The sequence below is a fragment of the Hippocampus comes genome, unplaced genomic scaffold (assembly GCF_001891065.2).
Source record: "Hippocampus comes isolate QL1 unplaced genomic scaffold, H_comes_QL1_v1.1 scaffold9, whole genome shotgun sequence".
NCBI classification, from domain to species: domain Eukaryota; kingdom Metazoa; phylum Chordata; class Actinopteri; order Syngnathiformes; family Syngnathidae; genus Hippocampus; species Hippocampus comes.
Genome location: NW_017805275.1, coordinates 1750413 through 1777238, shown reverse-complemented (window position 1 = coordinate 1777238; position 26826 = coordinate 1750413). Strand labels below are relative to the sequence as shown.

The window sequence follows — 26826 nt, the reverse complement described above, 5'->3', positions numbered from 1 at the left end:
TAAAACGTGCTTTAAATGAAACGCGCTTGAGCGCGTACGTGTATCTATTTCTCCATTACTAAAAATACAACTTCACATAATAAAGGGAGTAAGATCTTTGGTGATATGCGACATGAAAGTGTTTTATGATATGAGTAAAGATGCATTTAACTTTGAAAGTCAAAACCGGAATTTTGTTATTGCTGGAGCTAGGATGCGACAGTCGTGCGTTAACTAGCATCGGTGTTTTGCTTTCGGAAATGCACGTAAACCTTGCGTATCGTGTCTTCATACTTACGCTAGATATTCACGACGTTTCAAAAAAGTCACGTAAACGATCTGATTGGTTGCAACCATTTCTCAACCGGAAGACGATTAAATCAGCAACACACGTACTCTACTGTATTTTCAAACACAGCTGACACATTGACTCATTATTTAGAGTGACTAGTTAGTAATTATCTCTTTTCACACAAAATGACGCTCGAATGATAGAAATAAGCTGTTTGTAAAGACAGTCATAACTTCACGTTTATGCATTAAAGCGCATTGGAGACTTGAACATTTCAAGTTTCCCCACTCGTGTTTTCACTTGTTGTTAAGGGAGCCTCGCCGTGACCATTGTAGGGAACTTCTGGGATTTACACACCATTGTTGTATTTCATAATGACACAGCAGCCACTGGCTTTGACTTGACCCTCCCACTCCCTCGTTTGTCGCACACCCAGCTTCCTGGTTATGGCGATAATAACCCGCCTAACTGGCACTCAACCCCCTTTCCTTTCCATCATCTCCTCGTCCGTCACCAGACTTTTCTCGTCTTTCGGTGTGTTCCGTCGCAAAATGACAGCATCCACAAGCGAGGTGACCCGGTTCGACTTCCTGGTGGTCGGCGGAGGTTCCGGAGGTCTGGCGGGGGCTCGGAGGGCGGCGGAGCTCGGCGCAAACGCAGCCGTGATCGAGAGTCATAAACTTGGAGGTACCTGCGTGAGTAACAACTGCAAACACCTGACATGCCACGCGTGACAGTCACCAGCGTGGACGCGAAGCCTCCGGAAGCTTCCCTGGTCGACCGTTAAGTATATATGAGATAAACACCGAGTTCTGACTGATAGACAGGAGTGAAGTATGGGTCGACTGTGTTGTTTTTCAAATGTTCTAATTTCAATTGTTAAAAACATTTACATTCGAGTCCCTGTTCTCCAAAACGAACAAAGTGATTTTACCATTCACCATATATACACACACACACATTAAAAAAATCTGAAATATTTTCTACAGAAAGTCTTAGTACAGTGTAATTTTTTTGGTGTATTTTTTGTATATATTTTGTATTTTGTAACATTCTGCTGTGCTGTTTTATCCTCTTTGGTTCTCCAAAATTGTACACCCTTCCACTATTTTTTTTAAATACAGAGTTTAGCAATATTGTACCACTGTCATGACCAAGATTAAAAACAGTATCATTGTTGGCCTAAGTGTTAATTAATTCCTAAAAAAAAAATATATTCCTATTATTTTAAGGCACTGAATTGTGCGTTGTACAAAGAGCTCTTAAAGAATGAAATCAAATTGTACTGCGGAATTAAAACTGAAGTATACATAAGCAATTCAACAATGATTATTTCAAGTACTGTACCAGTAAAGGGAGTTCACATGCCACATTTTGAAAATTCCTACTCTTGTGCTAGAATGCTTCAATTTCCACTCTGGCAATCAATAAAGAATCATCTTATCTTATACACAGTAGTAAGGGTTCCCAAACTTCTATTCTATACAGGTTATCTCAATAAAGTAGAATGTTGTACACTATTATACATACCTTTCACTATTTTAGTTGAATTATTGAAGTAAAGTATTTTATGGTCTTAATTATTAAGAATGAGGCACATATATGTTTGTGTTTTCCAAATTTAGCGGCCACAAAACCAAACACAATTTAGTCACTTTATTAATCCTATGAGGAAAATTATACACTGTAAAATTCAGTTAGTTACTGAAGAGAAGTGTCTTTAATTTCTCAATATGTTAGCCTTGAGAAATAGGTGTTTGGAAATATTAGGTTCTGCATGTGTACCTAATATCGTGGCTTATGACAAGCGAAGTTATGAAGAGGAAATTTTGCTCTTGTGTGACTTCTGCCGTGTTCCAAAAATGTATTTTAAAAAACTAAACTGAATAATATCATAAAAACATGAACACAGATTTGTAACTATAAAGAAGCATGTTTACAGTTTTGGTACAAAACCTGTAATGTTTTTGGTCTAATGCAAACAGACATTGTACATTATTACCATATTTAAAATAATATATATTTTACACTTGTGCTATTGTCAAATTTAACAGAGACTATGTACTCTTCATTTTTTTTCAGGTCAACGTTGGCTGTGTCCCAAAGAAGGTAAGCCTTTTTTTTCTCTACTTGTAGAAACACCACTATTATCTCTGCTCAAAACTGTAAAGTCAAATTCAACTTAAATCTTAAGGCTCTTTCCTTCTCCTTCCCAGGTGATGTGGAATGCGGCGGTGCATGCAGAATTTCTTCACGACCACGCTGATTACGGCTTCAATGTTGAAAAAGTTAATTTCAGTTGGGAGTAAGTGATTTCTGTGTTGCCATTTTGTTGGGAAACTTGTTACGGTTATGAATGGAGGAAATGCAAAGTCATAGCAGCATGCATTGTCGCTCTTGTTGCGTCACTAAGCTTTGTCAGGGTTGTACTAATGAAAGGCAGGCTTCAGGGAGGTGTGTTCAAAACAACGTTCATTGGGATGGCTTGCATATCACAGAGGCTGGACTGATTTCATATTGTGTGTTTCTAAAAGCAAAGCTTTGTAAGGAAAGTAACGTTAAGCACAAGTATAGAATATGCACGAACATTGTAAATGTCATGTGACCAAACCTGGAACCTTAACAAACTCCCTATGTATGCTGGGGGTTGATGAGATAGTACTTTGAACACTATTTTAGCAAGTTCAGGTTCAAACCATGTCTACAACCTGCAGCACACTCAGCAATGCTGCTAACCTGTTTTGTGGGTTTGGTCACATGTTTGTGCCAATAGTTGACATTAATTTCAATCACCGGCAGAGGGTAATATTGCCCAACATGGTACACCCCCCGCCCCCAACCTGAAATTGATGGAGATTTATAATTTTTACTAATTAATTCTTATTCTGCATATGAAATATTGAATTAAATACCTTGTATTGATAATTCTTGCAAAAAAAAAAAAGTTCTTCCTCTGTATTGGGTAACCTAAGTATTGTTTTGAAAGTGGAGACAAAAAAATAATAATAATTGAACTGTGAAGGAGTCCAAATAGAATTTTAAATGCTTGATATATTATCACCCTCTGTGTTTTCAGAACATTGAAAACAAAAAGGGATGCTTACATCAGACGCCTGAATCAAATTTATCGCAACAATCTTGATAAGGTAATTACAAATCAGTTTACGAAGTGTGCAAACCCTCCAGAGGGTTATCCAAATTAAAAAAAAAAAAATCTCTCAACTACCGGTAATAATAAATGTCACGTTTCATCTTGGATAGGCTAAAATCCAAACCATTGAAGGTCGTGCCAGGTTCACTAGTGATCCAGAGCCAACATTAGAGGTCAATGGCAGGAAGTACACAGCGCCTCACATCCTCATCGCCACTGGGGGGCAGCCTTCTGTGCTGACTGATGCTGAGATTCCAGGTGGGACCCTCTAAAATGCAACATGGACTTTAATCTGTAATCAGCTTGGTGCATGAGTGACCTGTTTTGCTCTGCTTGATGGATGGATAGATGGATGGCTCATTATCATAAGACTAGCTCAAGCTCAACTGTGGGTATAATTTGCTCTTTGATAAATGCAGGAGCAAGTCTGGGAATCACCAGTGATGGCTTTTTTGAGCTTGAAAGCCTTCCAAAGTAAGCATTTAATTCTGCACTTATTTTTGATGCTATGCGAAAAGAAATGTCTACAGAAATGAGCAATTTTACTTGGTCAACAGGCGTAGTGTTGTCGTGGGTGCCGGTTACATTGCTGTGGAGATGGCGGGCATCCTCACGAACCTGGGCTCGAAAACCTCCCTAATCATACGGCAGGGTGAGGTAAGAAGATGAGTGGAAATTAAATGCACTTTTGAGTTGTGCAGGTTTGCTTATTAGAGTACAAAGTGGCATCTCAATTTATGAGTGACCTGACTTCTGAATTTTTCAAGGCAAAAAAAAAAAAAATTTGTCGCTCTCCAAGTACCACTGTCATGACCAACACTCCAAGGTTTACAGGAATTGAGTTGAAATATGACAGGGGGGAAAAAAATACAGTAAAACTAAATTATCCGAGACTGTGGACAAAAAATGTTAATCAGAGAAGTTGATACATTACAGTTCATGAAAAACATTTGCCATCTACGACAAATTAAAATGTCAATTTCAAAGAAATAAAGTACCATATTTCTCGGATTACACGTCGCTCCGGATTATAAATCGCACCAGACAAAAAATGCATAATTAAGAAGGAAAAAACATATATAAGTCGCACTAGAGTATAAGTCACATTTTTGGGGAAGTTTATTTGATAAAATCCAACACCAAAAACATACATGTCATCTTGAAAGGCAATTTAAAATAAAAATAAAACTAGAGGACAACAGGCTGAATAAGTATACGATATGCTAAAGTTACATGACGCTTAAACAACGAACTGTGAATGTGCCTGGTATGTTCACGTAACATATTAAGAGTTATTTAGACAACTATAGCACAAAGAACATGCTAACAAATTTACTAAACCATCAGCGTCACTCCAAATTAAAATGTAGTGCATGTAAAAGCTACATGGACAGTCTCGCTAAATAAGTTAAAAAACAAACAGTTCTTAAAGGGGAAGTCAGCCCCCAAATTTTAACGATTAAATCCAAATGTATGGGACGACAAAGTTAAATGCAACTGAACTGTCCTTGGGCAGTGATTCATTTGCGTACCAACGGTGGCACTGCTGCAATTGTTATTTTTCTTACTAAAAACACAGATTATCACTGGTGCGTTTTTGTGGGGCTGGAACAGAATTGTGTAATGGAATTTCCACTCATGTCATTGGAGAAAAATGAGTCTAGATACATGTGTTCTGACTTATGAGCATGGTCAAATAACACATTCAACACCTAAGTCAAGGCACTATAGACATTCTTAATATTTACTTGTTTTGTAGGTTTTGAGGAACTTTGACAGCTTTATCAGCATAAACTGCACCAAAGAGCTACAGAACTCTGGCGTGGATTTGCAGAAGAACGCTCGGGTGACATCGGTGCGCAAAACCGACACGGGGCTGGAGGTGACGTTTGTCACTAATGACACTGGCAAGATCAGCACTATTTCAGAAGTGGACTGTGTTCTGTGGGCAATCGGCAGGAAGCCCAACATCTCTGGACTAAATATTGGCGAGATGGTATGTGCTACTCAATGTCAATTGTCTTGGTCGCTTTCATTCCAGTTGCCCAATTGCATTTAAGATGGTTTGTTGTGTGTTATCCACATGGGAGGTAAAAAGATGGAGTTATTTTAAATAAGATGATGCATGTTACTGAATGTCAAAGACATAATTCACTGAAACCTTTGAGGTTAAACACAATCTGTTCTTCTGGTCAACCTAATTTCTTTCCATTGGACATAATTGAAATCTAATCTTTTCCAGAGTCAAACTGTAGCTATCATAAAACCAGTCACCTTACGCTGTGTTTTCTATGCTATTGCTATTTATTATTTATTATTTTCTTCAAATATATTGCTAATGCTTTATTTATATTGCACTTATATTGAACTGTGTACAGTTCTTCTGAAACATTTATTTTGTGCAAATGAAACACTTTAGCTCCCCCCATCTTGCTGCTGTAGAATGCAAATTTCCCCAGTGTGGGACTAATAAAGGTTATCTTATATTTCAAGGAACAATGTAACATCCTCAGCTGTCATCAAAGTGTAAAAATAACCACTAGTATCTTAAAAAAAAAAAGAACATTTTAAAAACTACGTTGACAGAAGTGTAGGGCACTGTAGAAATGTATGAGGGCATTAAACTTCAGTGGTTCCACAAAATTTCATAAACACATTACCGTATTTTCTGCACTATTGGGCGCACCAAAAAGTCTTCAATTTTCTTAAAAGCTCACCGAGCGCCTTAAAATCCGGTGCGTCTTTTGTATGGTCATTAAGGTAATACGACTCCAAGATGGATCCTTCCTGGAGACATGCTTCCAATGTTATAACTTGCTGTTGGTTCAGTGAACTGTGTCGCTGCTTTATTAAATAAGTTTGCGTTGCAGCTCCGAAAAAAGGAGAGCTCTGTGGTGTTAATTTTTTAAAACAGTCTCAACAAATACAGGTACGTCTTTGTCTATCTCCGTGCTTTCTTCCGTTCGACTCGAGAGGCGTTCAAGACCGCCACCGCAAAACGTAAACTAACGATTACTTCAATGAAACTACAAAATTTGAAAATAATACATCAAAACTGAAAAGCAAGCGAGGATATAACAAAATAAATTCTATTGCCCCCCCCTACAGAATTTATCTTGTGATTTCATCATTTGTGAATACACAACAAAGGAATAATTTACTACGACTGACATCTTGTTGTGTTATTTTGACTTCTAGATGGCGCAGCGAGAGTGGCTGCCTTTACAGCAGCTCCTATTTATTTTGTTCTTCTACTTCTTCCTCTCATAACTTTGCGGCTGTGAAGTGGGAATTTCTCCATTGTGAGACTATTAAAGGTTTTCTTATTTTATCTTATCTGTTTGTACTCTTGGAGCTACGATAAAGGAAATGCCAATAGGTTTTTCGGAGGCGGTCATGAACGCCTCTTGAGTTGACCGGAAGAAAAGAAGGGACGGAGATGGACAAAGACACACCTGAGTTTGTTGAAAAAAATGAGAGCTGTGGTTGTGGTTTTATTATTTTTTTAAACGCAGACTTTATTAATGGTTTTCACAGTCTCAGCAAGTACAGGAACTGTATGTCTTTGTCTGTCTCCGTGCTTTCTTCCGTTCCACTCGAGAGGCGTTCATGGCCGCCTACGAAAAACGTAAATTAATTCTTACTTCAATGAAACCACGAAGAAAATCAAGCGAGGAAATCACAAAATAAATTCTGTAGGGGGATATACAATTTATTTTGTGATTTCCTCGCTTGATTTTCTGTTTTGATGCATTATTTTCAATTTTTGTAGTTTCATTTAAGTACAGTAATAGTTAATTTACATTTTTTAGAGGCGGTCATGAACGCCTTTCAAGTTGAACGGACGCCTCTCGAGTTCAATGGAAGGAGCGTAGCACCATCTAGCTGACGCATTGTAGATTGCACCTTTTAGTGCGAAGCGTCTAATATATGAAAATTTTTTACAAAATAGCCATTCTTTGAAGGTGCGTCTCATAATCCAGTGCGTCTTTTCGTGCGGAAAATAAGGTACCTAAAAAAATCTTGTTACTCTACCATTCTGTTTTGAAATTGCTTTTTTCTGTAATACTACATAATAATTATTCCTTTGCCCGTACAGTATTTTTCCCTCCCAAACTTTTGGACTTATTTTGCGAGGTCAAGGAAGTTGGCATAATGGCTGGAAACGTCACTGCACTTAGAAAGTAACCAATCACATTGCTCTGATGTCGTCCCCTATCATGCTGACTGACTGGGAAGGTGCAGGGCATCTAGAAAATGACTATCTGTGATATATTAAATCAGTGTTCCGGTGCTCAAATTCATTACTTTGTTTTTTTGATTATCTCTCAGCTTTCACCCTTTTTATTTCTAGGGAATTTTAATTTGGTGCATGTTGTTCACACAGTGTGAATGGGAAAGGCTTGCACTATTTTAACAGGAAAATCTGGTGTGATAGTGGATTAATTAAAATGGCAGCTGAATGCCTGTTTACTCGGTGCACACCTCTATTAGTGGTTCATTAACAAAGGTAGCATTCCGCTGTTGGATTGTTCATTAACAGAAAGAATAGTACAGGTACTGTTTACCGTGAATGCAGAACAGTGTGTAATTGATGACTAAAACTGCAAACTACAGTCACAAAAATAAACAATTTTAAATTAATACCCCTCGGGCAATATCGTTCCAAAAGGCCTGACTGACTATTCATTCTGCTGTCATTATTATTTGCACAGCTGAATTTAAGGGAACGTCTGTTGAAAACAAGTCCTTTCTTACAGTTTGGTGTGTGTGTGTGTGTGTGTGTGTGTGTGTGTGTGTGTGTGTGTGTGTCTGTGTGTGTGTGTGTGTGTGTGTATGTGTGTGTGTGTGTGTTGTCAGGGTGTAGACACAGATGAACATGGCCACATCGTGGTGGATGAATACCAAAACACCAGTCGACCGGGAATCTACGCCGTCGGAGATGTTTGCGGCAGAGCTCTTCTCACGCCTGGTAAGAACGTGACGTGTATGTACATTATGTAATGACATTGTTAAAGAAGTGGAGTGAACAATAATTACACTGCTTACCTGAACCTCTCTGTCAGTGGCAAGTGAAGTGTATTTATTTGCATTTGTCTACTTACAAAATCGTCTTGGAATCCTCCATTTTTTTTGGTTGAAATTTTCAACTATTCCTTGTTTTGGTGCTCAGGCCAAAGCCCTGTTTAATATTAAAGGATATTGCTTTGGTGGCATCTTGGTGCCAAGGAACTATGTTCAAGTAAGGCGAGGAGCTTCTTTTAGACAGGACATAACCCTGTCTCATAGAACCATAGTACTTTGCCGCCATGTTGTCGTATATATAGGACCATTATAATCATTTATACTTGCTGCATCTGTGCTGTATGTTGCACATACAGCGCATTTGACAATACAGTTGTACTTGACTTAAGTGTATCGTATAATGTTCTGTAACTGAACAGATATTTAAAATGCATTTATTTATTTAGTTCCCATTTACCTGTCAGTTGGTGGGAAAAAAAAGTCTGTTATGTATACGGTGTGTTTGCTTCTCTGAGTTGGCAAACAGACGTTTTAAAATAACTTTGAAAAACAGATTTATATATACACAATTTATTTTATTTTTTTTGGTCTTGTTTGGCGATGTGCCACATACGCAGATCTGCACAATATTTGACAAGATAAATTTTGGCGCCTTGGTGATGAAATGCGGCCTGCACAATAGGACTTAAAATAATCGTGATTGCAAACCTGGCTTTTCATGATCAGAAAAACATTCTAATCGAACAGAAGTGGTTATTATTATTAACAATGTCTCAGCAAATTCCGGCACCCTTTGTTGCTTCCGGCAAGCGTGTGACGTGTCATTCTACCCTCCGTCAGGTGTTTTAAGATGTGAATTGTCACCCCATCTCGAATTAACTGTAAAACTCAACAAAAAAAATCTCATAAAAAAAATCTATTAATGACGAATTATAAACAACATTAAAATATATCAATCTTGCTCAATGAAGAAATAAACATTCCAATATGTTGAACACAAGACATTTGATCTTGAAAATAACCTTGACCCGGACAATCACTTCGATAGAAATAACCACAACTCTGGTTGCAAGTATTATATCAATGATCAATTTAATGAAAACATAAAAATGGAAAATCCACAATGAATCAGACACTTTCACAGCAGACTGATGGAGAAAGACAAACTTAATATTATCATGTTTCAAAGTTTCATTTCAGTGTATGATTGGTTGACCTCGAATGCTATACAGTATTCTCACAATTTGTACACAGTGGAGCACACAGAAAAAAGGGACAACTTGAGCTGAAGGAAGCTAGGGCCTCATTAACTGATAAGACAGGCAGGAAGGTCCAACTTCGGGAGGGCAGCATGACCAGATGTCCTCCTGTTTGTTACAGTGTCTTAATTCATGTGAAATCTACCCATCGTATTAACAAGGTATCCATTGTTTGCACCGGAAGATGTTTTGGCCTCCAGGTGTCCACTGAGGGTCATGTTGGTGGGTTGGACTGAGAAGTGCGACATGCAAATGAGGAGGAATGTTTTTCTGATATGATACTTGTATTTTGCATATCCTGTGAATAAAAAGTGGTCAGCGGGGGTGCGAAGGTGGGGTTTCGATCTGAGAGGAAACACGACTTGTGTTGCCTTCAAGGAACTTCACCCCAGTTGCTGATCAGCAAAAGACAATCCGTTCCTGAGTTGAGTCGAGTATTTTCATTCAAAGTTCAAGATGTTCGGGTGAATTCCCTGACACAGACCTCTATAAAAACTTAAGTAAAATAAATACATTTCCAATTATTGCCCATGAAGAACAAGGACTAGGAAGAGTCAAGCCCTAAAAAAACATGAATGACACAGGGGATCGAAAATGCCTGTAAAAAGAAAATCATACTATCAGTGGATAATAATACCATTTATTAATCATGATTTCAATATTGATCAAAATAATCATGATTGGTTTTTTCCATCATCGCCCAAACCTACTCCACAAGCAAAAATACAATTAATGCTTATACTGTCTTGATAGGGGCCTCCATGCGCCTCACAGGTCATACTTGTTTTGTTTTTTTTTTTTCTTTAGTAGTCATCCTCTAACCCCACCCCTAGTTGTGATGGTTACAAAAGCTGTTCTGTTTGTCAAGTAGGTTAATTTCAGTAAGGGCAAAAAGCATACTGTAAAAAATGCATGGGAAAAAAAATGTATTGTGCAGTCAACTGTACGTTTTTGTTTCTTTTCAGTTGCCATCGCTGCTGGCAGGAAGCTGGCGCACAGACTGTTTGAGGGCAAGAAGGATTCCAAGTTGGACTATTCCAACATTCCCACGGTGGTGTTCAGCCACCCACCCATTGGCACAGTGGGCCTCACAGAAGGTGAGTTGGAAAGGCCTTCTGCAGTGCCACATCCACTGGTCACGCACCCGACCCCCCCGCCCCCTCACAGAGGAGGCAATAATAAGCAAAGGCAAAGAGAACGTGAAGATCTACAAGACCTCCTTCACGCCACTGTATCACGCCATCACCACCCGCAAGACTTCTTGCATCATGAAGATGGTGTGTGTGGGCAAGGAGGAGAAGGTAGGAGTGACCTGGTTCAGAAAGTCTCAAATTCAAATGATTTTGGGTGGAAAAGCACTACTTGTCTAGATTAGGCAGGACTATAGTCTGACTAAATCAAGCCCCTCCCCTCACTTCAACATTGTTTTTTGACACCATGGTGCCAAAGCAATATTTTTATTTAAGACAAGGCTTTGTCCTAAGCACAAAACAAGTGCAAAGGTGAGTTCTTCAGCAAATAACGGAGGGTACAGTACTGTGAAATAGTACAGGGTGTTCCAAAAGTCTTGGGCACATTTGAAGTCCCCATATCTCCTGAACTATGAATGGTAGTAAGATAAAAGTCGTGCCATTTTAAAGCTAATTACATGAAGTTTTTCGTAAGGCTATGGATTTTTAAAATGTATTTTCAGACCCATTAATGGCGTTCACTCAACCAGAAAAGGCGTTTTGTGTGCTTGAATTTGCAAAAACTGAATCATGGACTGTTGTTCAACGTGCATTTCGCAGAAAATTCGGAAAGGAGCCACCAGAGAGGAATCCATCGTGAGATGGCATGATAAAGTCATAACGGATGGGTGCTTATACTTTAAGATGAAGGCACGAATAACAGAAGCTGTTGCAACCATTGACAATGCGATGCTGGGACGCGTTTGGCAAGAATTTGACGATCGGCTTGATGTGTGTCGTGTGACCAATGGTGCTGACATTGAACATCTTTGAACATTCCATGTAAAAATTGAGATTACAAGCTTTCTGAATTTACCAGATGCGTTTTTATATCCTTAATAGTTTCCGAGATATTCAATGTCAAAATGTGCCCAAGACTTTTGGAACACCCTGTATTTGCCCCCTTCCTGATTTCTGTGTTCTTTGCATATCCATCATCTACAAAAGTTTCAGCTCATCATATCAATTTTAGTATCACACAAACTACCCAAGAAATACAAAATGCAGTTTCTAATTGACAATTTCATGTTTTTTGACACGCAAATAAAGTAGAAGCGGTGGTGTAATGTACATCCACACACGCATGCAAAAATTATTAGCATCAAACTCCGTGTTGTGTATAAAATATAGTTTTTCACAAAAAGCTTGTTTTCTGCTTTTTTTTTTTTAACAGAATAGGTGGTTTTGGTGAAACGAACCATGTTTTACTTCTGATGACTAAAAAAATGGAATAAGGTAGAAACAAGCTCATTTTGGTAATGAAAGAAGGGAGCCTAATGTTTCATTTCATTATATGTTTACATAGTCATAAAAAACATTAATCAGTAAGCCCTGAAAGATCAATCAGAATGCTCTGAATTGGCTGGCACTCAAGGTTTTTGTTTTTTGTGTTTGTTTGTTTGTTTTAAACGGCTGGCATTGAAAGAGTTCAACACCTCCTCAGGATGCTGGCCACCTCTGCTAAACTCGGCTACTTTGTTTGTTAAACAGATCATTTCATTCCATCCCTGAAATGAAATGAATTATAAAATCAGTCTTAGGTTCAATTTTTCATATTTTCTGAAAAATGTCCCCCACCACAGTTGTTATTAACAACAGTGTGGAAGAAATTAACGGAATAATCGCCTGTTTAGCTTTTATGCACTTTGTGACTACAGGTACACGTACTAGCCACGATTCGGACTGACTTCATTGGCATTTAATTTTAACAATAGCTTGCTAATGCTAAAGAAAATGGTTATTTTGGGCAAGTCATGTCAACACTGTGGAATAACGCAGTTTTCCAAACCTTCAAAAGACCTAGCTGTATTTCAGCAACGCGTGCCAATAGCCAATTGCATAATGTTTTGAGTGAAATTGCCAGGTTAGTGTAGGTGTTAAACAGGCTAATGTTCTCCGTTTTCTCCCCCAGATTGTTGGTCTGCACATGCAGGGTCTGGGCTGTGATGAGATGCTGCAGGGTTTCGCTGTGGCTGTCAAGCTTGGCGCGACCAAAGCAGATTTTGATAAGACTGTTGCCATTCACCCGACCTCTGCTGAGGAGCTTGTCACCATGCGTTAACGGGACAAAGCTGGGGCTCAAATACACGTTCGTTCCACAAGAAAGTCCATCTGATGAATTGCTTCATAAAACGACACTCATTTTTACTCATTTAAATGGCCCTTGTTGTGCACATTCTTTTTTTTCTGCCTTTTACCAAGACCGAGTTGTAGCTTTCTCAAATTGTACTGTGGGTCTTAATGATTGAGTGGTAATTACAATGGACTCTATTTTCAGTCATGGATGGCGTGATTGCATGGGAAGGCCAAAGACCTCGACCTTATTTTATGTTTGATCCGAAGTGAGTCATTTGTCAAAACACTGCTCCCCGCAAAGGAACCCATCTAGTACCAATTACGTACAAGTCATGACACATCAACTGTACTGTTGGAAAGAATAAATAAACATTCATTCTTTGTTCATATGTGTTTTGGGGATTCTCCTGGTTTTATTGAATGTTTCAAAACAACATGTGTTGTAGCAACCATCTAAACTTCGACTCCCTGGTCCATTGTGTTTAAGTTTACATGTGTTGACATAGGATAAATAAACCAGAACTACTGTCACACCTAAACCAGGGGTGTGGAAACTGCAGTCTCAAGTTGAGCTATGCGGTTGTACAACCAAGTACAATAATTGTTATAAAAACGTTCGGGTTGTCCCAATCTGATCAAAAATCAGGGGGGCAGGGGGGGTCATGTGACTTTCAACTGATCGGTATCTGCTGGAAAAGATTGGATTTTTAAATTTCTAAAGTCGATAATAAAATATTTACCTTTTTTCTAAATAAATAAGATAAGTGAGACTGTTCGGGTGTGGTCTTTTTCATTGCATTGCAGAGCTGATTATGGACACTCGGGATCCATTTTGGAGAACAAAATGAAAAACTGAATGGTTGAGCATGCATTGAACATTTTTTTTGTTGTTTTTTTTTAAGGTCCAACTAAATTTACCAGAATAAGTTAATGTATTTTCGGTCCTTCCTAAAATTTCACCTGAAAGCCAAATATCCCACACATTTGTTAGTTTGGATAAGTAAAGAAATGATCTATCAAACAATGAATGTTTTCTGAAATATAAAAATGAACCGAACACGATGAACATTAGTATTGATTTGATTTGCAAACCTGTTACTTTCTATTCTGCAAACTAATCTGTGTGTGTGTGTGTGTGTGTGCGTGTGCGTGTGCGTGTGCGTGCGTGCGTGCGTGTGTGTATAAGATGCCTATGACTCTAAACAAGGTTGCGCCAAACAGCTAAATATGAACATATGATGTACTGTATACAAATAAAATCCTCACGAGGTTCGTCGGTGTGCTGGAGCCTATCCCAACTGTCTTTGGGCAGTAGGCGCACCCTGAACTGGCTGCCAGCCAATCGCAGGGCACACATAGACAAACAACCATTCACAGTCACGCATAGGGAGAAATTAGTGTTCTCTCATCCTACTCTTCATGTTTTTTGGGATGTGGGAGGAAATCTGAGTACCCAGAGAAAACCCACTCAGGCACGGGGGGCATGCAAACTCCACACTGGAAGGATTCAAACCCACGACCTCTGCACTGCACTAAATATCTTACATAAAGTACTGTACTGTTAATGCTTGAGCTGGACAAGTCGAAATATTTGATATTTTGCAGCCCGTTTTTCTTGAAAACCTCACAAATGTATAAACTAAACCTCCCCTTTACTAAAACGTTAGCGCCTCAATGTCCTCACATGATCCTTTGACACATTCGGAGAGGTAGAAATAATGCAATATCACGGTTACGAAGCGAATTGCTGTGCAGAAACGTTTGAGTGGATTTTATTGTAATTTCTCACTTTATATATTTTAATAATTTATTGTTTAAATTGATCACACATTATCCAAAAATATGGCTTCGGGGAAAAAGATTAAAAAACGTTCGTTAATTATCGTCATATGACGTTGGTTAGCAAATCTCGCGGTAAGTGACGTTATCTTACTCGATTTCAGCGTCGTTCTCACGAGAGGATTAGTCTTCCGTGACTAGCGTCACGGGTCACGTGTTCATTATGTTTGTAGCGCTTCCAGTTTGTCCATAGGTTCGCGAAAATGGGCACAGACTATGCCGAACAAAACTCACCGTAGAGCGGTAGGGCTTTTGTCAAACATCCGATTATACGTGCTAATTCGGCCACTTTGGCGATGTGAGTTGACTAAATTAACAAACGTCTCAAGATGCTAGCTTGTTAGCCGACTGAAGCAGCGTTAGCACAACCGGCAAAAACAGTTTTTGACCTTATCACAAACGACCATATATAATTCAAGTGAAGTATCCAAGAATCGATATCAGCGGTATTTGTGCGTGGTCGATTTGGCTCCGTTTCTCGACGGTGTCATGCCCGGAGTGGTGAGGACTCGGGAGTTAATCTGTTTGAATGAGTTTAAGATGGCATGCGGGAGCTGCTGTTAACTAGCATATTTGATTTGGTTTGGTGTGACGTTTGTCAGTTGGTCCGCGTTGACAGCCAGGATGCTCTCCAACATGGCCCACAGACCGTGGCAGGTCTTCTGCAGGGTGTCCTGGAGTCACAGATCGAGGTTCCCTCAGCCGTGCCTTGGTGAGCCGCCACCCCACGCACACGCGCGCGCACACACGCACACCCACATACACAGGCTGAAGAACCTGTCGTGATTACTTGGAACTTTGATCGATTTGCTTCTTAATGTTTACGTCTGGCAGGTTGGCAAACAGTGGGCATGTGTAACTCGTGGTCCAGACCCCTGGACTGTCGAGCTGCTTCGCTGGCAGTGGTCAAGGTCCACTTCTACTCTACCTTTGGAAACAGGAAAGATGGACCTCCAAGATTGCCGTCGGATCCAGCTGAAAAAGTGGCTGCAAAACCCAACATAAACACACCAGGTGACATCACTGGTTCTCATTTTTTTACACTGTTAAGAGCAATATACTAGTATAACAGGCCCAAGTCTTCAAAATGTGAAAAGTACAAATGCGATGTGATTAAAAACTTTGATAATTGATGTGTAAAACAAATATGATTAACAGCAGTTGCTTTTATATCTTAACAAATCTGTCTTTTGAAATACTTTTTTTTTTCAGTCTTTTTTTTTAATACGTTTTTAACTTGTAATGAGACAGAATGGACACCGTGTGCTACTTTTGTATTTATTACTCTAATAGGTTCTCCACTTAAGGGGCTCACCAAAGCAGAGACCATTCAAGTGAAAGGTAAAGTGAAATCTACTATCTGTCTGATTTTTCCATTTAAAGCCATTCAACATTCCACTTATACAGTACTCTTATAACGTTCAAAACAGTTTAGTACCCTTTAATTAGATACTTTGATGCATTTTTCAAAACATATTCATATGCTGTGTGTAACAGAATGTAATCAACTGAGAGCCGGTATATATTATATCAGTCGTAGTATCATGATGTGTTCATTTAGTCAGTTTTTGGATTCTATTACCTTTTGGTCAAACAACAAAAATGGTCCTGTTTTTTTTTTTTTTTTTTTTATGGACAATGATGATATATGTACCGTATATTGCACCGTATATTTATGTCAATGTGTATATATCTCAATTAGCACGCCATGAAAGATGGCGCACTTAAAAAATTATCCCTCTTTATGATGCTTTTCATTCAAGGTGAGATATTTGTCGGTGTTTAACCGTCTTGCGTTTAAACAATAAAATTGAAAAAAAAACATTGACAAAGAACAGGCAGCGTTTGCAGGCTGCAACGTTCATACTTGTTGCTTCTTATACCTGAGTCAAACTGACTATATGCAAATAAATGGTAAACAAATAATAAAATAATTCAAAAGCCCCTTACCACCACGTTGTTGTGCTCGAAAGATTTATTGATTTCTCGCCATGCTGTTTGTGAAACCCTGCATTAACCTGTAGTGCTTGCAAACATGCATTAGTCTTGTGCTCATGCTGAACAATCTGAATATGGATCTGCGCCCGTTGTACGTTAATGGATAGCCACTTCCTGCACATGTCCGAACTCTTGTGCTTTATCCATCCACAAATTCTGGTTTAATAGTTTTTGTTTCATTCTTCCCAGCAAACAAACCCGTGAAAATGTAAACCTGCACAATGTCTCTCGTTCTGAATTCAGTCCGGGCTGTCCTGAAGAAGCGCGAATATGGCGCAAAGTACACACAGAATAATTTCATCACGGCCGTCCGAGCCATGAATGAGTTCTGTCTCAAACCGAGGTGAGTTCATGTTCAGCAATCCACATTCCTTTTGTGTTAACGAGTGACCGTTCCGCTGCGATTAGCAACTAACAAGAAGCATCGTTATCTCACACAAGCGTTTCTGCATTTTCGTCATGTCTCGCGGGCTTGCAGTGACCTGGAGCACCTTCGCAAGATCCGAAGGCGCAGCCCCCACGATGACACCGAGGCCTTCACCGTGTTCCTGCGCTCGGATGTGGAGGCAAAGTCAGTGTTTATCCTTTTGGATAAAGTTGTTATTCATTAATGATGTTGCTCTGATTCATTTATTTATCTCTCGGCCTATTTAGAGCATTGGATGTGTGGGGCAGCCAAGAAGCTCTGGCCAGGGAGAGGAATCTACGGAAGGAAGTGGAGAGAGAGTACCAAGAAAGTAGGATTATACTTGGTTGTGTATTTCCTGTTTACAGTGTTTATAATATACACTTAACACATGCTGGACTTAACTGCTCTCTTTGCACAATATGTATATTAGTTTTATCAGACTTCAACCAAATGTAGTGATTATGTGGATCCCCCCCCATTGTAGGCTAAATGTGGGTGTGCGTGGCTGTAAAACTGCTATTTTGACTCTTTGCTTTCCTGCACTGTAGTCTTTCGAAGACTCCTCATGGAAACAGTAAAGTATTCCTAGTCTGAACATTTTAGTAAAACAGTGTGATACTACCGAGAATAAATCATTTCGAAAAACATGACATACTTTTTAAGTTCTCACATGACACAAAAAGAATAACAATGAACATCATTGGAAAACTGGCTACTTTTAGTTGCACCTATTATTTTGGTAGTGGATGGTCAAAACTGTTACATTATATTTCTTATCGTAAATACGTATTATTTATAACCATTTAGAATTGTTAATTTCAAAATTCCCACACACAGCTTCTCATTAGAATAAAGAAAACACCAATTATGACATAAAAGAGGCCATGGAACTTCCAGTACTTTGGAGCGATGCTCTCGACAATACAAATTCATGTGAAATGAAAATGGTCTTCTCTAAATCGTTTCCTCTCTTCTTTTCTTATCCTCCAGATATCTTTCGTAGTCAGCAGCTGTTGAAGGAATACAAAGACTTCTGGGGAAACACAAGGGTACCAATGTTTACCTTCACTGGACTTTTACAGTAATTGTACACTTTCAAAATCTAATAAGGTCCATTTTAAAGGTCAGTTGTGAAGTAAATTTGGCCCAGCATCTTTTGAGTAATACTGAGGGCTGAAACAAATTTTTACGCAACCCACACAGGTTCGTAGTTAGACCCATAGCAACACGCTAAACAGCGAAAATGCTTTTGTCCAGCAATCTCCGGCGAGTGACATCATTTTTACAGAATGCGGAGTCGCCTGTCAGCCTTTGTAAAGTATTGTTGAATGTCCCGTGAGCTGCTCTTTGCTATTGTTCTCGAGTTAATCAGCGAAATACCTTGACGCTGCCTGGCGGTGCACTGGACACATTCAGGCAAACAGTTGAGTGGCCAAAAGAAAAGAATACAGTCTTATACATGTTACATGGATGTAATTCTGTATGAAAACATTCAAATTAAATGAGTGCATGGATGAAATCCACTGTAATGGTTTACAACTAACAATATTGCCGATGTAATGTACTGAGTGGCCGACAACACAACAGAACTACCTTAGCGATGACAATGTAGGACACAAACCCACTATGATTTGCGCTCTCAGTGCTAGCGGGAATACATGGACAGACAAGGTAATCTCATCATGCGCAATTTACAGCACAGCATCGAATTGCAAACAATAAGGTTAATAACCGCAGTCACTATAGATTACCGTTCCGGACCGCACCGTCTCCACTCCATGTCCGGCCGTTCAGGCACATTTTCCGCATCCTGAGCATCTGCCTCGTACACATACGGTATAGTCCAACAACCTCCTCTTCAACACCCTCAGCTAAGTTTGAAGCGTCGCTTTCCAAATCAATTTCCGAGTGGCTTTGTACACTTTCCATAGTGAGCCCAGCTATTGTTGTCTCAAAGTGACGTCACGTGCAGGTTTGACACTCATCAGGATCTCACTTCCGGAAAATGAGTACTTTGTCTAATTTACTGAATAGAAATTATTTTCTCATGCTTCATTTAATATATTTTGTTTAATTACTTTGCATGTGACAAAAATATTTCGTTTGGGATATTCTAATATTACTTCACAGTTGACCTTTAAGAGTTCTCTCAATAATTTTGCTTTTACAAATGAATGTCATTGTTGATTGAGGGTGATGTAGACACTGAATCACAAAGAGGTATCAGTATTTTTGTATTGTAGTGACCTAGAGAGGGACAAACTCAATTTCAGTATGTTTTGTGTATCTAGTTGAACAGCAAATTCTAACCTTATCAACTTAATATTTTACTTCTGTTCTCCTAAAGCCTCGATCAGGCAAAAGGACAACATTTTTACAGGGTCCTGGCAAAGTGGTCATGGTCGCCATTTGTATGTAAGTGAAGAAGCGTTATTTTTTCCTTTATTTATTTATTCAAAATTTTTGGATGTAAATGCATGTGTGATATTTCTGACTATGAATTAATGTGTGGTATTTGCTTTTAGCGCTTTGTAGTTAATCTAGTGAAAAGTTTAAAAAAAAAGATTGGGAAACTTGTGTCTCATGAGGTCTTGTGGTGTACTCAATTAAGATGATTGCGTTAGAGGACACGTGCAGTCACATGAAGTTTTCAATGAGTGCAATGGGGAAAAAAAGGCTCAACTCTGCAGATTGTTATTAGTTCTTTAGATGCTCTCTAAACTAATGCGATGTCACACTTGATGTGAACTCAGTTTGCTTGACTTTTGGTGTGTTTGACCTTGGAGGTTCCTCTGTAGAAACACTAACCCTCGTTCTGCCCCAACAAAAATTACAAACAATATGTTAGTAAAGGGCTGGGTGATTTTATATATTAACTTAGGTTTATTTTTCAGGAGGACATTTTTTCCTTTTGTGCAAAGAGCCAGAGGATTATAGACGATAAAACAAACGATCTAAATAATGTAATTTGCTTTTTCTAAAAGCAGAGGGGAAAAACCTAATAAAATTGTAAATTAGATTTTTCTGATTCAACATTTGAAGTCAAAGATGACTTTTGCCAGTTTGTTTTTCATTTTTTGTCCACTGACCTTTTTTTTTCTTGTGTTTCGTGTGCAGAAATGGGCTGAACTTCTTTTTCAAGCTGCTGGCATGGGTCTACACAGGTTCGGCGAGCATGTTTTCCGAAGCCATCCATTCCTTAGCAGACACCTGCAATCAGGCTCTGCTGGCTCTGGGCATCAGTCAGTCGGTGCGGAACCCTGACGCTGGGCATCCGTAAGCCTTCTATATGTCTCTGTCATGATGAGAGGATGTAGAGGTGGTCACAGAGCATCAAACTACAAAGAGTGTGCGTGTGATTGCTCCTTCAGGTACGGCTTCTCCAACATGCGCTACATCGCCTCCCTCATTAGCGGCGTGGGCATTTTCATGATGGGTGCCGGTCTCTCCTGGTATCATGGCATCATGGGACTGCTGCACCCGGAGCCTATTGAGTCTCTATTATGGGTGAATGTCCAGTCAGACTCCCTACCTCTCATACAAGTAATACAAAAAGGGAAATAAAGATCTGTGCTTTCTTTATATGACAGGCATACTGCATTTTGGCAGGTTCTCTGGTGTCTGAAGGAGGTATGTCACAGATGTTCAAATGACAGTGAACCCCTGCTATTCTTGTAGGATAGGAACCAAACCTGCCACTAAGTGAGAACCCACAAACGCAGACGTCCCTTGCTCAGTTCTTGACAAATTGCTAGGCAAAAACCACTTCTGAGAGAGAACATGAACTAAAGAGACCAAAAAACGATGAGGACACAGTTAAAAGTTAAATGACCATCTTTATATTCTTTATTTTTTGTTTTTTACATTATGCACAACTCTCATTTATTGTGCAATAATCCAGTTTGTAACATGTATTTGTGACATATTTTGATGCATTTTTATGCTTTAGAAAACATTTATGTCTGAATTTTGGGGGTCTTGGAACGTATTAGGGCATTTACATGTAAAACGTCTCTACTTTCAACATTTTCTCGTGAAGAAATTTCTTCCGGAACTGATTACAGTAATTTCATAAGTAGAGGTACCACTTTATTGCTTTGGGCTGATGTATTTACTGTGATCTGCAATAACACAGACAAAAATATTCAGCAAAGCAAAACTCAGACATACAATGATAAATGTTAAAGGAATATAGACAAAGTGTTAACACCAATCTGTTTGTAGCTGCAAAAACGAACTTTTCTCAAGGTGCATTCAAAGACCACTAATGAAACGGGACATCTCTCAGGTAGATGAAAAAAAAAGTGCCATGGATAAATTAAACCTAACCCCAACTTGAGGTGGCCATCGGATGGTGCCAAAGTAATACTTTTATTGTTTTGGCCTGAGTGCATAGATTGCGAATAGGGGACGTTTTTCAGCAAAAAAAACATCTGCAAAAAGGTGAATATCAAACCACAAATATGCGGGGGTTCACTGTACTGAAATTCTCTGCTCCATGTTTGGTTTTGTTTCATTTTGTTTGTTGTGCCATCAACAGCCACCCTACTGGTAGCCATCAATGAGATAAAGAGAAGCGCCCAAAACCACGGACTCTCCTTTTATGAATATGGTACGTAGCAATTCAAGTCCCGTATTTCTGTAAATGTATTCAACTTCAGACGATCAATTTCTAGGGGGAGACCTTCCTTGAACACGTTCAGAAGACTATTAAAAATGACCAAACACGTTATAAGGACTAATTGACATTCCAGCAAGCAACAGGAACCAAGGCAGACTGAATTGTGCGAACAACAAATTGTGACCGCACATAACATTGTGACCTTACCTATTCACTGACGTAATTAATTAGTTACATTTGTCTAATACATGACTGATTGGGACATGGTGTATAAATGAATGACGGTATGTATGCCTGATATTTGTCTGATTTGTCCTACATTTGCTAACAGTAACTAGAAAAATGGCAGTCTGGTGCAGAAGTCTCCCAAGGCTGAACCAAAATGGCATATTTCATTCGTTAATATACATTACCAAAATAGAGCCAAACAACTTAGTGCAAAGTACATATATCCTTTCTCTGAAGACATTTTACCTCCCTATGTCTGAAATAAATCTGGCTATCGCAGCCTAATTTGAATTGTAAAGGGACACCACCCCCCCCCCCACCAACAAAATAAAAAAGATAGTAATGAATTAAACTAAAGGCATATTTTGTGCACAGTAATGCAGAGCCGAGACCCGAGCACCAACGTGGTGCTACTTGAGGATACCGCTGCCGTGCTTGGTGTCATTATGGCTGCGGGCTGCATGGGACTCACGTCGCTCACAGGTAAATGGGAAGTCATTCTCACATTAACACAGTTCATACGAATTATAATAAGTTGAACCCTGGAATGTGAGTGTATGTATAATATCAGATCTAATAATCACTTTTGATTTAATTCTCATTTATCAACCTCATGACCCTCAGGAGCTGATGCGCAGTTAGTTGTTTTCACACGTATGAGCTTTGATCTCTAATTCCCTCTCTGACTTCATTCCTGTGTCGTGTCTTGGGTTTTCCGCAGGTAATCCATACTACGACAGTCTGGGCTCGCTGGGAGTGGGAACGCTGCTTGGCACAGTCTCGGCCTTCCTTATCTACACCAACACGGAGGCACTACTGGGACGCTCCATACAGGCGGAGCGCGTGCAGAAACTCACAGAGTTCTTGGAGAACGACCCCGCTGTGAGGTCAGCAGCTGTTTCATTTTGTATCAAAATATCAAGAGCAGCATTCTCCACCCCCTGGGCTGTGGGATTTTTAATAACGGGCCGCAGATAAAGTCTGGGAAAAAATGTTTTATTGATCATCAGTCTGAAAATAAATTTGATTTCTAAAATCAGGTGCACCCACCTGTGCCTCTGTTGTATATTCAACCACCTTCTGATATGGTGGATAAAAAAAGTAACTCCATCAGCTAAAATACTAAAAAAAAAAAAAAAAAAATTGAAAAAAGTGTGGTTAAAACGGTTTATGATCCAACAGAAGAGCAGCTAACAATTTCAAGAAAAGGAAGCCGCATTCAAGCTACAATAAAATCAGCCCTACCTTAATAGGTTTCCGGCAGCAAGCCCGCTATGAGTAAGCACAGGCTCGCAAATGATCTGCCGAAGGCTTTTCAAACAGTTGATCGTTTTCTCATAAATTGGAAGCCCTCCTGCATTGGTTTGTGGGAGCACATTATGGGTTGGTTTGTGAACTACCGATCTTAATGTGTTAAGTTCATACATGGCCCGATGTTTGTAATGACATCCCCCAGGGCTGCATTTTAGTCCCACTTCTATTCTCTCTTCATATTAATAATTTAGGTCATGATATGGATAGTTTTCATCTTTATGCAGATGATATCATCGTTTATTGTGGCAGTCCATCCATCTCAGAGCCTCTTGCCAATTTTTTCTTCTTTTTAAACTTCATGTCCAGAGCCATCCATGATGTGAAAGCCACCGACATGGGACTGAGCAAAGTGCGCTTTAAGGCAGAAGTCGACTTTGATGGCCGAGTAGTGACGCGCTCGTATCTGGAAAAGCAAGACATTGACCAAATCCTCAATGTAAGTCCAACACTTATCACGTTGTATTTGTCACGTTGGGTGCACTCGCACGATTGAAAAGCTGAGGTTCGATGATCATCGGTGTGGGTACGATTGCAGGACATTCAACAGGTGAAAACGCCGGAAGATCTGGAGAACTTCATGCTGAAACACGGTGAGAACATCATTGACACCCTGGGCGCTGAGGTGGACCGCTTAGAGAAAGAACTCAAGGTAAGTGAAAGCTTAAAAAAAGAAAATTCACCAAACATAGCGGTAGCTTGGCTTACAATGATTGATGTAATTTCTATTTTTGCTTTGAGTTGTAAGTTATCTTGTCCCAATCCACCTCCTGATGTAGCTCTCTAAGCCACATCTCCTAAAGGCGCACATCCAACACACATTGTACGATCCATACAGTCATTACCCTTTATAACAACAGTCAATTTCTTTACCATGTCTATTAGGTTTTTCTTAGGACCTATCAGACATGGATTTTAAAAAATCTGATTCCGATATTTGTCAGAAAAAAATTTCAGATAACCGATGATTTAAAAAAATATGTTATATTTAATGGATACAACAACTAATCTTCCCTTAACACTTAGAACAACAAAGAATTACAGGCAGAATACTTGATTGTTTCACAATACGTGGCTCTTTAACAGAGTTGCATTTGAAATGTATGATGTAAAAAAAGATTGGCCGATACCGATTTCGATAACATGGATTAGCTGCACATTTTTAATTGTAGAGCTGTCATTCATGATTATTTTAATAATTGATGAATCTCTCAAATATTTTTTCTGTTCAGTGGTGAATCAGTTTTTAAGAAACAATAAAAAACATTCTATCCAAATTTCAGTCCTTTTATTTGACAAAAACAGGACATTTTTTTTTCAACCCGACTGTGTAGAAAATGCAGAAACATACCCGGTATATTATGATTCAGTCGCTGGCTTGGTGTGTACATTTGCAGTGTGAAGGAAAAGAGGGAAGGGACACTCCACTGCACACAGGCTGGTCTATTGGTCAACATGCTGATCACATACTTTTCCAAGGACATCAGCCGATCACTATCCAGTGGTGTACACTAAGCACAAATATCAACCTTATCAACATATATCCTGTATCAATACATACTAACAGACATTGTGTATTATAGCATACGAAAAGATGCCAAAGGATGCAATTCCCACAGAATAACATTCTGGCTGCCATGCATTTCCTTTCCTTCCTGCCCATAACTGTTGAACAGTGTTAAGGGTTTCATGAGAACGTAAAATCATATTGATGTTTTTTGGGGGGATGCTGGAACGGCTTGATGGTCTTTCGCTAGGGAAATTTGTTTTGATAGGTGAGTAAATTAAGCTTGGTCACGTGACAAATTAAACTTGTAAGTCAAGATACCACTGTGTACCTTTTCAAAATGAGTTGAGTAATAATGTGCGCTTCCTACACAGCAACGTAACCCGGAGGTGCGCCATGTTGACCTTGAGATCCTGTAATAACTTAAGAACCTACAAGATGAAGAAGAGGAAAAAGGACACGCACGTCTGCCTCTGCCGTCTGCCTCCCATTCCCAATGAAAAGTTCTGCCTCCTCACAGGCCTCCGTGCAGGGACGCTTGAACATTATTGTGACAAGTTAATGGTACCAAACAGGTTAAACACTATCACATTTTATGACAGAAGTTCTCCTCCCATTTCAACACAGGAATGACTGTTTTCATTGATGTTTCCTCCCAGATGACTTCACTACATGGCATCATAGTACCAATCAAACCACAGTGTTCAGCCAACCCCTACCTTTTGACACGCTTAATGAAGATTTATTCAGATTTATTACAAATCATACATGTAAAAATTTGTTCAGGTTTAAGTAGTAAATTTTGCATAGCCTGAACTGCAAAACTATATCAAAGCACAGAACTACAGTGTGTGTGTGTGTGTGTGTGTGTGTGTGTGTGTGTGTGTGTGTGTGTGTGTGTGTGTGTGTGTGTGTATATATATACACACACACACACACACACACACACACACACACACACACACCAGTTTTTATATATGGAGTCCATCAGGAAAAGAAATAACCTAATGCTTTCCTCGGTCTGAAAACGTGGACATTCCTCTTGGCAAGATATGTATGAAAATCAGTTTGCCCCATTTGCACTGATGTGTTGCCATTTTTTATTTGAAGCCCAGTTTATAGTTAAGTTTTACTTAAGGCCACTGTCATTTCACGTGAGTTAGTGAGGAGGATGCATAATGAAATATTTGACTTGTGAGAGCGTGCGTGTGGGGAGTCGGGAAGCATATACTGCACTGATGCAGGAGAACAAATTTTTAAAAAATAATTTATTAAATTATTTTGTCTTCTGTTGGTGCTGTCAATGTCCTTTGATTTCAGTTTCTAATCGAATAATGTCACTCAGCCAATTTATAATTGGGAGATTCGTTTAACAGCATATTTATTGTGGTTGTAGTTTGTAGTGGTGTGAAAACTGAACTTCATCATGCTGTGAGCTGTTTAAAATATTTTGTCCATCTCTGTACAGTTTGACATAACTCTAAACTTCATCCACAATCAGTATCCATCCATACATTTTCCACACTGCTTGTCCTCACGACTGAGCTGAAGCCAGTTCCAGCTGGGCGAGAGACAGGGTTCAGTGTGGACTGGTCGCCAGCCAATACCAGTAGTAGGCCTATTAAGTGTCTCTCTCTCTCACACACACACACACACAGAGTGAGGCGATCTTACGTCAGGCTGGGTGGGACTTTACTGTGGCAGGCATAGGTGAATCTGTGGGTGCTGAACTTGTTACCATCCTGTTAAATAATATTGAAAACATTAAAATGGGAACACAATACGTTTTGAAAGCTTTCTTGTTTTTAGCACCTGAATACAGTACATAGTTATAAACTCTTTCAAAAACACGGGAAAAAATACATTTGTGAATACAGTACTTTGCAAGAAATGTGTATGATT

General features: G+C 39.2%; 2 protein-coding genes and 1 long non-coding RNA gene across 4 annotated transcripts; all 3 read left to right on the top strand.

Moving 5' to 3' along the window:
* Window positions 1-696: 696 nt before the first annotated feature.
* gsr (glutathione reductase) lies at window positions 697-13786 on the top strand. The gene is made up of 12 exons (XM_019869925.1): window positions 697-966; window positions 2354-2380; window positions 2488-2576; window positions 3348-3417; window positions 3533-3680; window positions 3842-3896; window positions 3980-4079; window positions 5182-5418; window positions 8283-8394; window positions 10672-10803; window positions 10874-11007; window positions 12848-13786. Exons 1-12 carry the CDS (start codon window positions 718-720, stop codon window positions 12995-12997), a joined length of 1503 nt encoding a protein of 500 aa, XP_019725484.1. The 5' UTR covers window positions 697-717; the 3' UTR covers window positions 12998-13786.
* Window positions 5430-6084, top strand: LOC109515862 (uncharacterized). Its single transcript, XR_002168270.1, has 2 exons — window positions 5430-5691; window positions 5898-6084. It is a non-coding gene; the product is annotated as an uncharacterized LOC109515862 (long non-coding RNA).
* A 1187-nt stretch (window positions 13787-14973) lies between the features above and the next one.
* On the top strand, window positions 14974-25748 carry slc30a9 (solute carrier family 30 member 9). 2 transcript variants are annotated; one of them, XM_019870052.1, is made up of 18 exons: window positions 14974-15093; window positions 15453-15562; window positions 15685-15864; window positions 16144-16191; window positions 17092-17191; window positions 17327-17419; window positions 17503-17585; window positions 18248-18306; window positions 19605-19672; window positions 20375-20533; window positions 20629-20764; window positions 20848-20887; window positions 21798-21869; window positions 22482-22589; window positions 22828-22993; window positions 23727-23856; window positions 23956-24069; window positions 25299-25748. In XM_019870052.1, exons 2-18 carry the CDS (start codon window positions 15475-15477, stop codon window positions 25341-25343), a joined length of 1689 nt encoding a protein of 562 aa, XP_019725611.1. In that variant the 5' UTR covers window positions 14974-15093; window positions 15453-15474; the 3' UTR covers window positions 25344-25748. The 2 variants fall into 2 exon arrangements, with proteins under 2 accessions (XP_019725611.1, XP_019725612.1); XM_019870053.1 differs by having other exon boundaries at window positions 14977-15148.
* The last annotated feature ends 1078 nt before the right edge of the window (window positions 25749-26826 follow it).

Coding starts and splice junctions, on each gene's coding strand:
- gsr (XM_019869925.1), top strand. CDS start 718: ATGGCGATAATAACCCGCCTAACTGGCACTCAACCCCCTTTCCTTTCC. Junction 3,418..3,532: donor ATCGCAACAATCTTGATAAG/GTAATTACAAAT, acceptor CATCTTGGATAG/GCTAAAATCCAAACCATTGA. Junction 3,681..3,841: donor GACTGATGCTGAGATTCCAG/GTGGGACCCTCT, acceptor TGATAAATGCAG/GAGCAAGTCTGGGAATCACC.
- slc30a9 (XM_019870052.1), top strand. CDS start 15,475: ATGCTCTCCAACATGGCCCACAGACCGTGGCAGGTCTTCTGCAGGGTG. Junction 22,994..23,726: donor GAGAACGACCCCGCTGTGAG/GTCAGCAGCTGT, acceptor CTTCATGTCCAG/AGCCATCCATGATGTGAAAG. Junction 24,070..25,298: donor GCTTAGAGAAAGAACTCAAG/GTAAGTGAAAGC, acceptor CTTCCTACACAG/CAACGTAACCCGGAGGTGCG.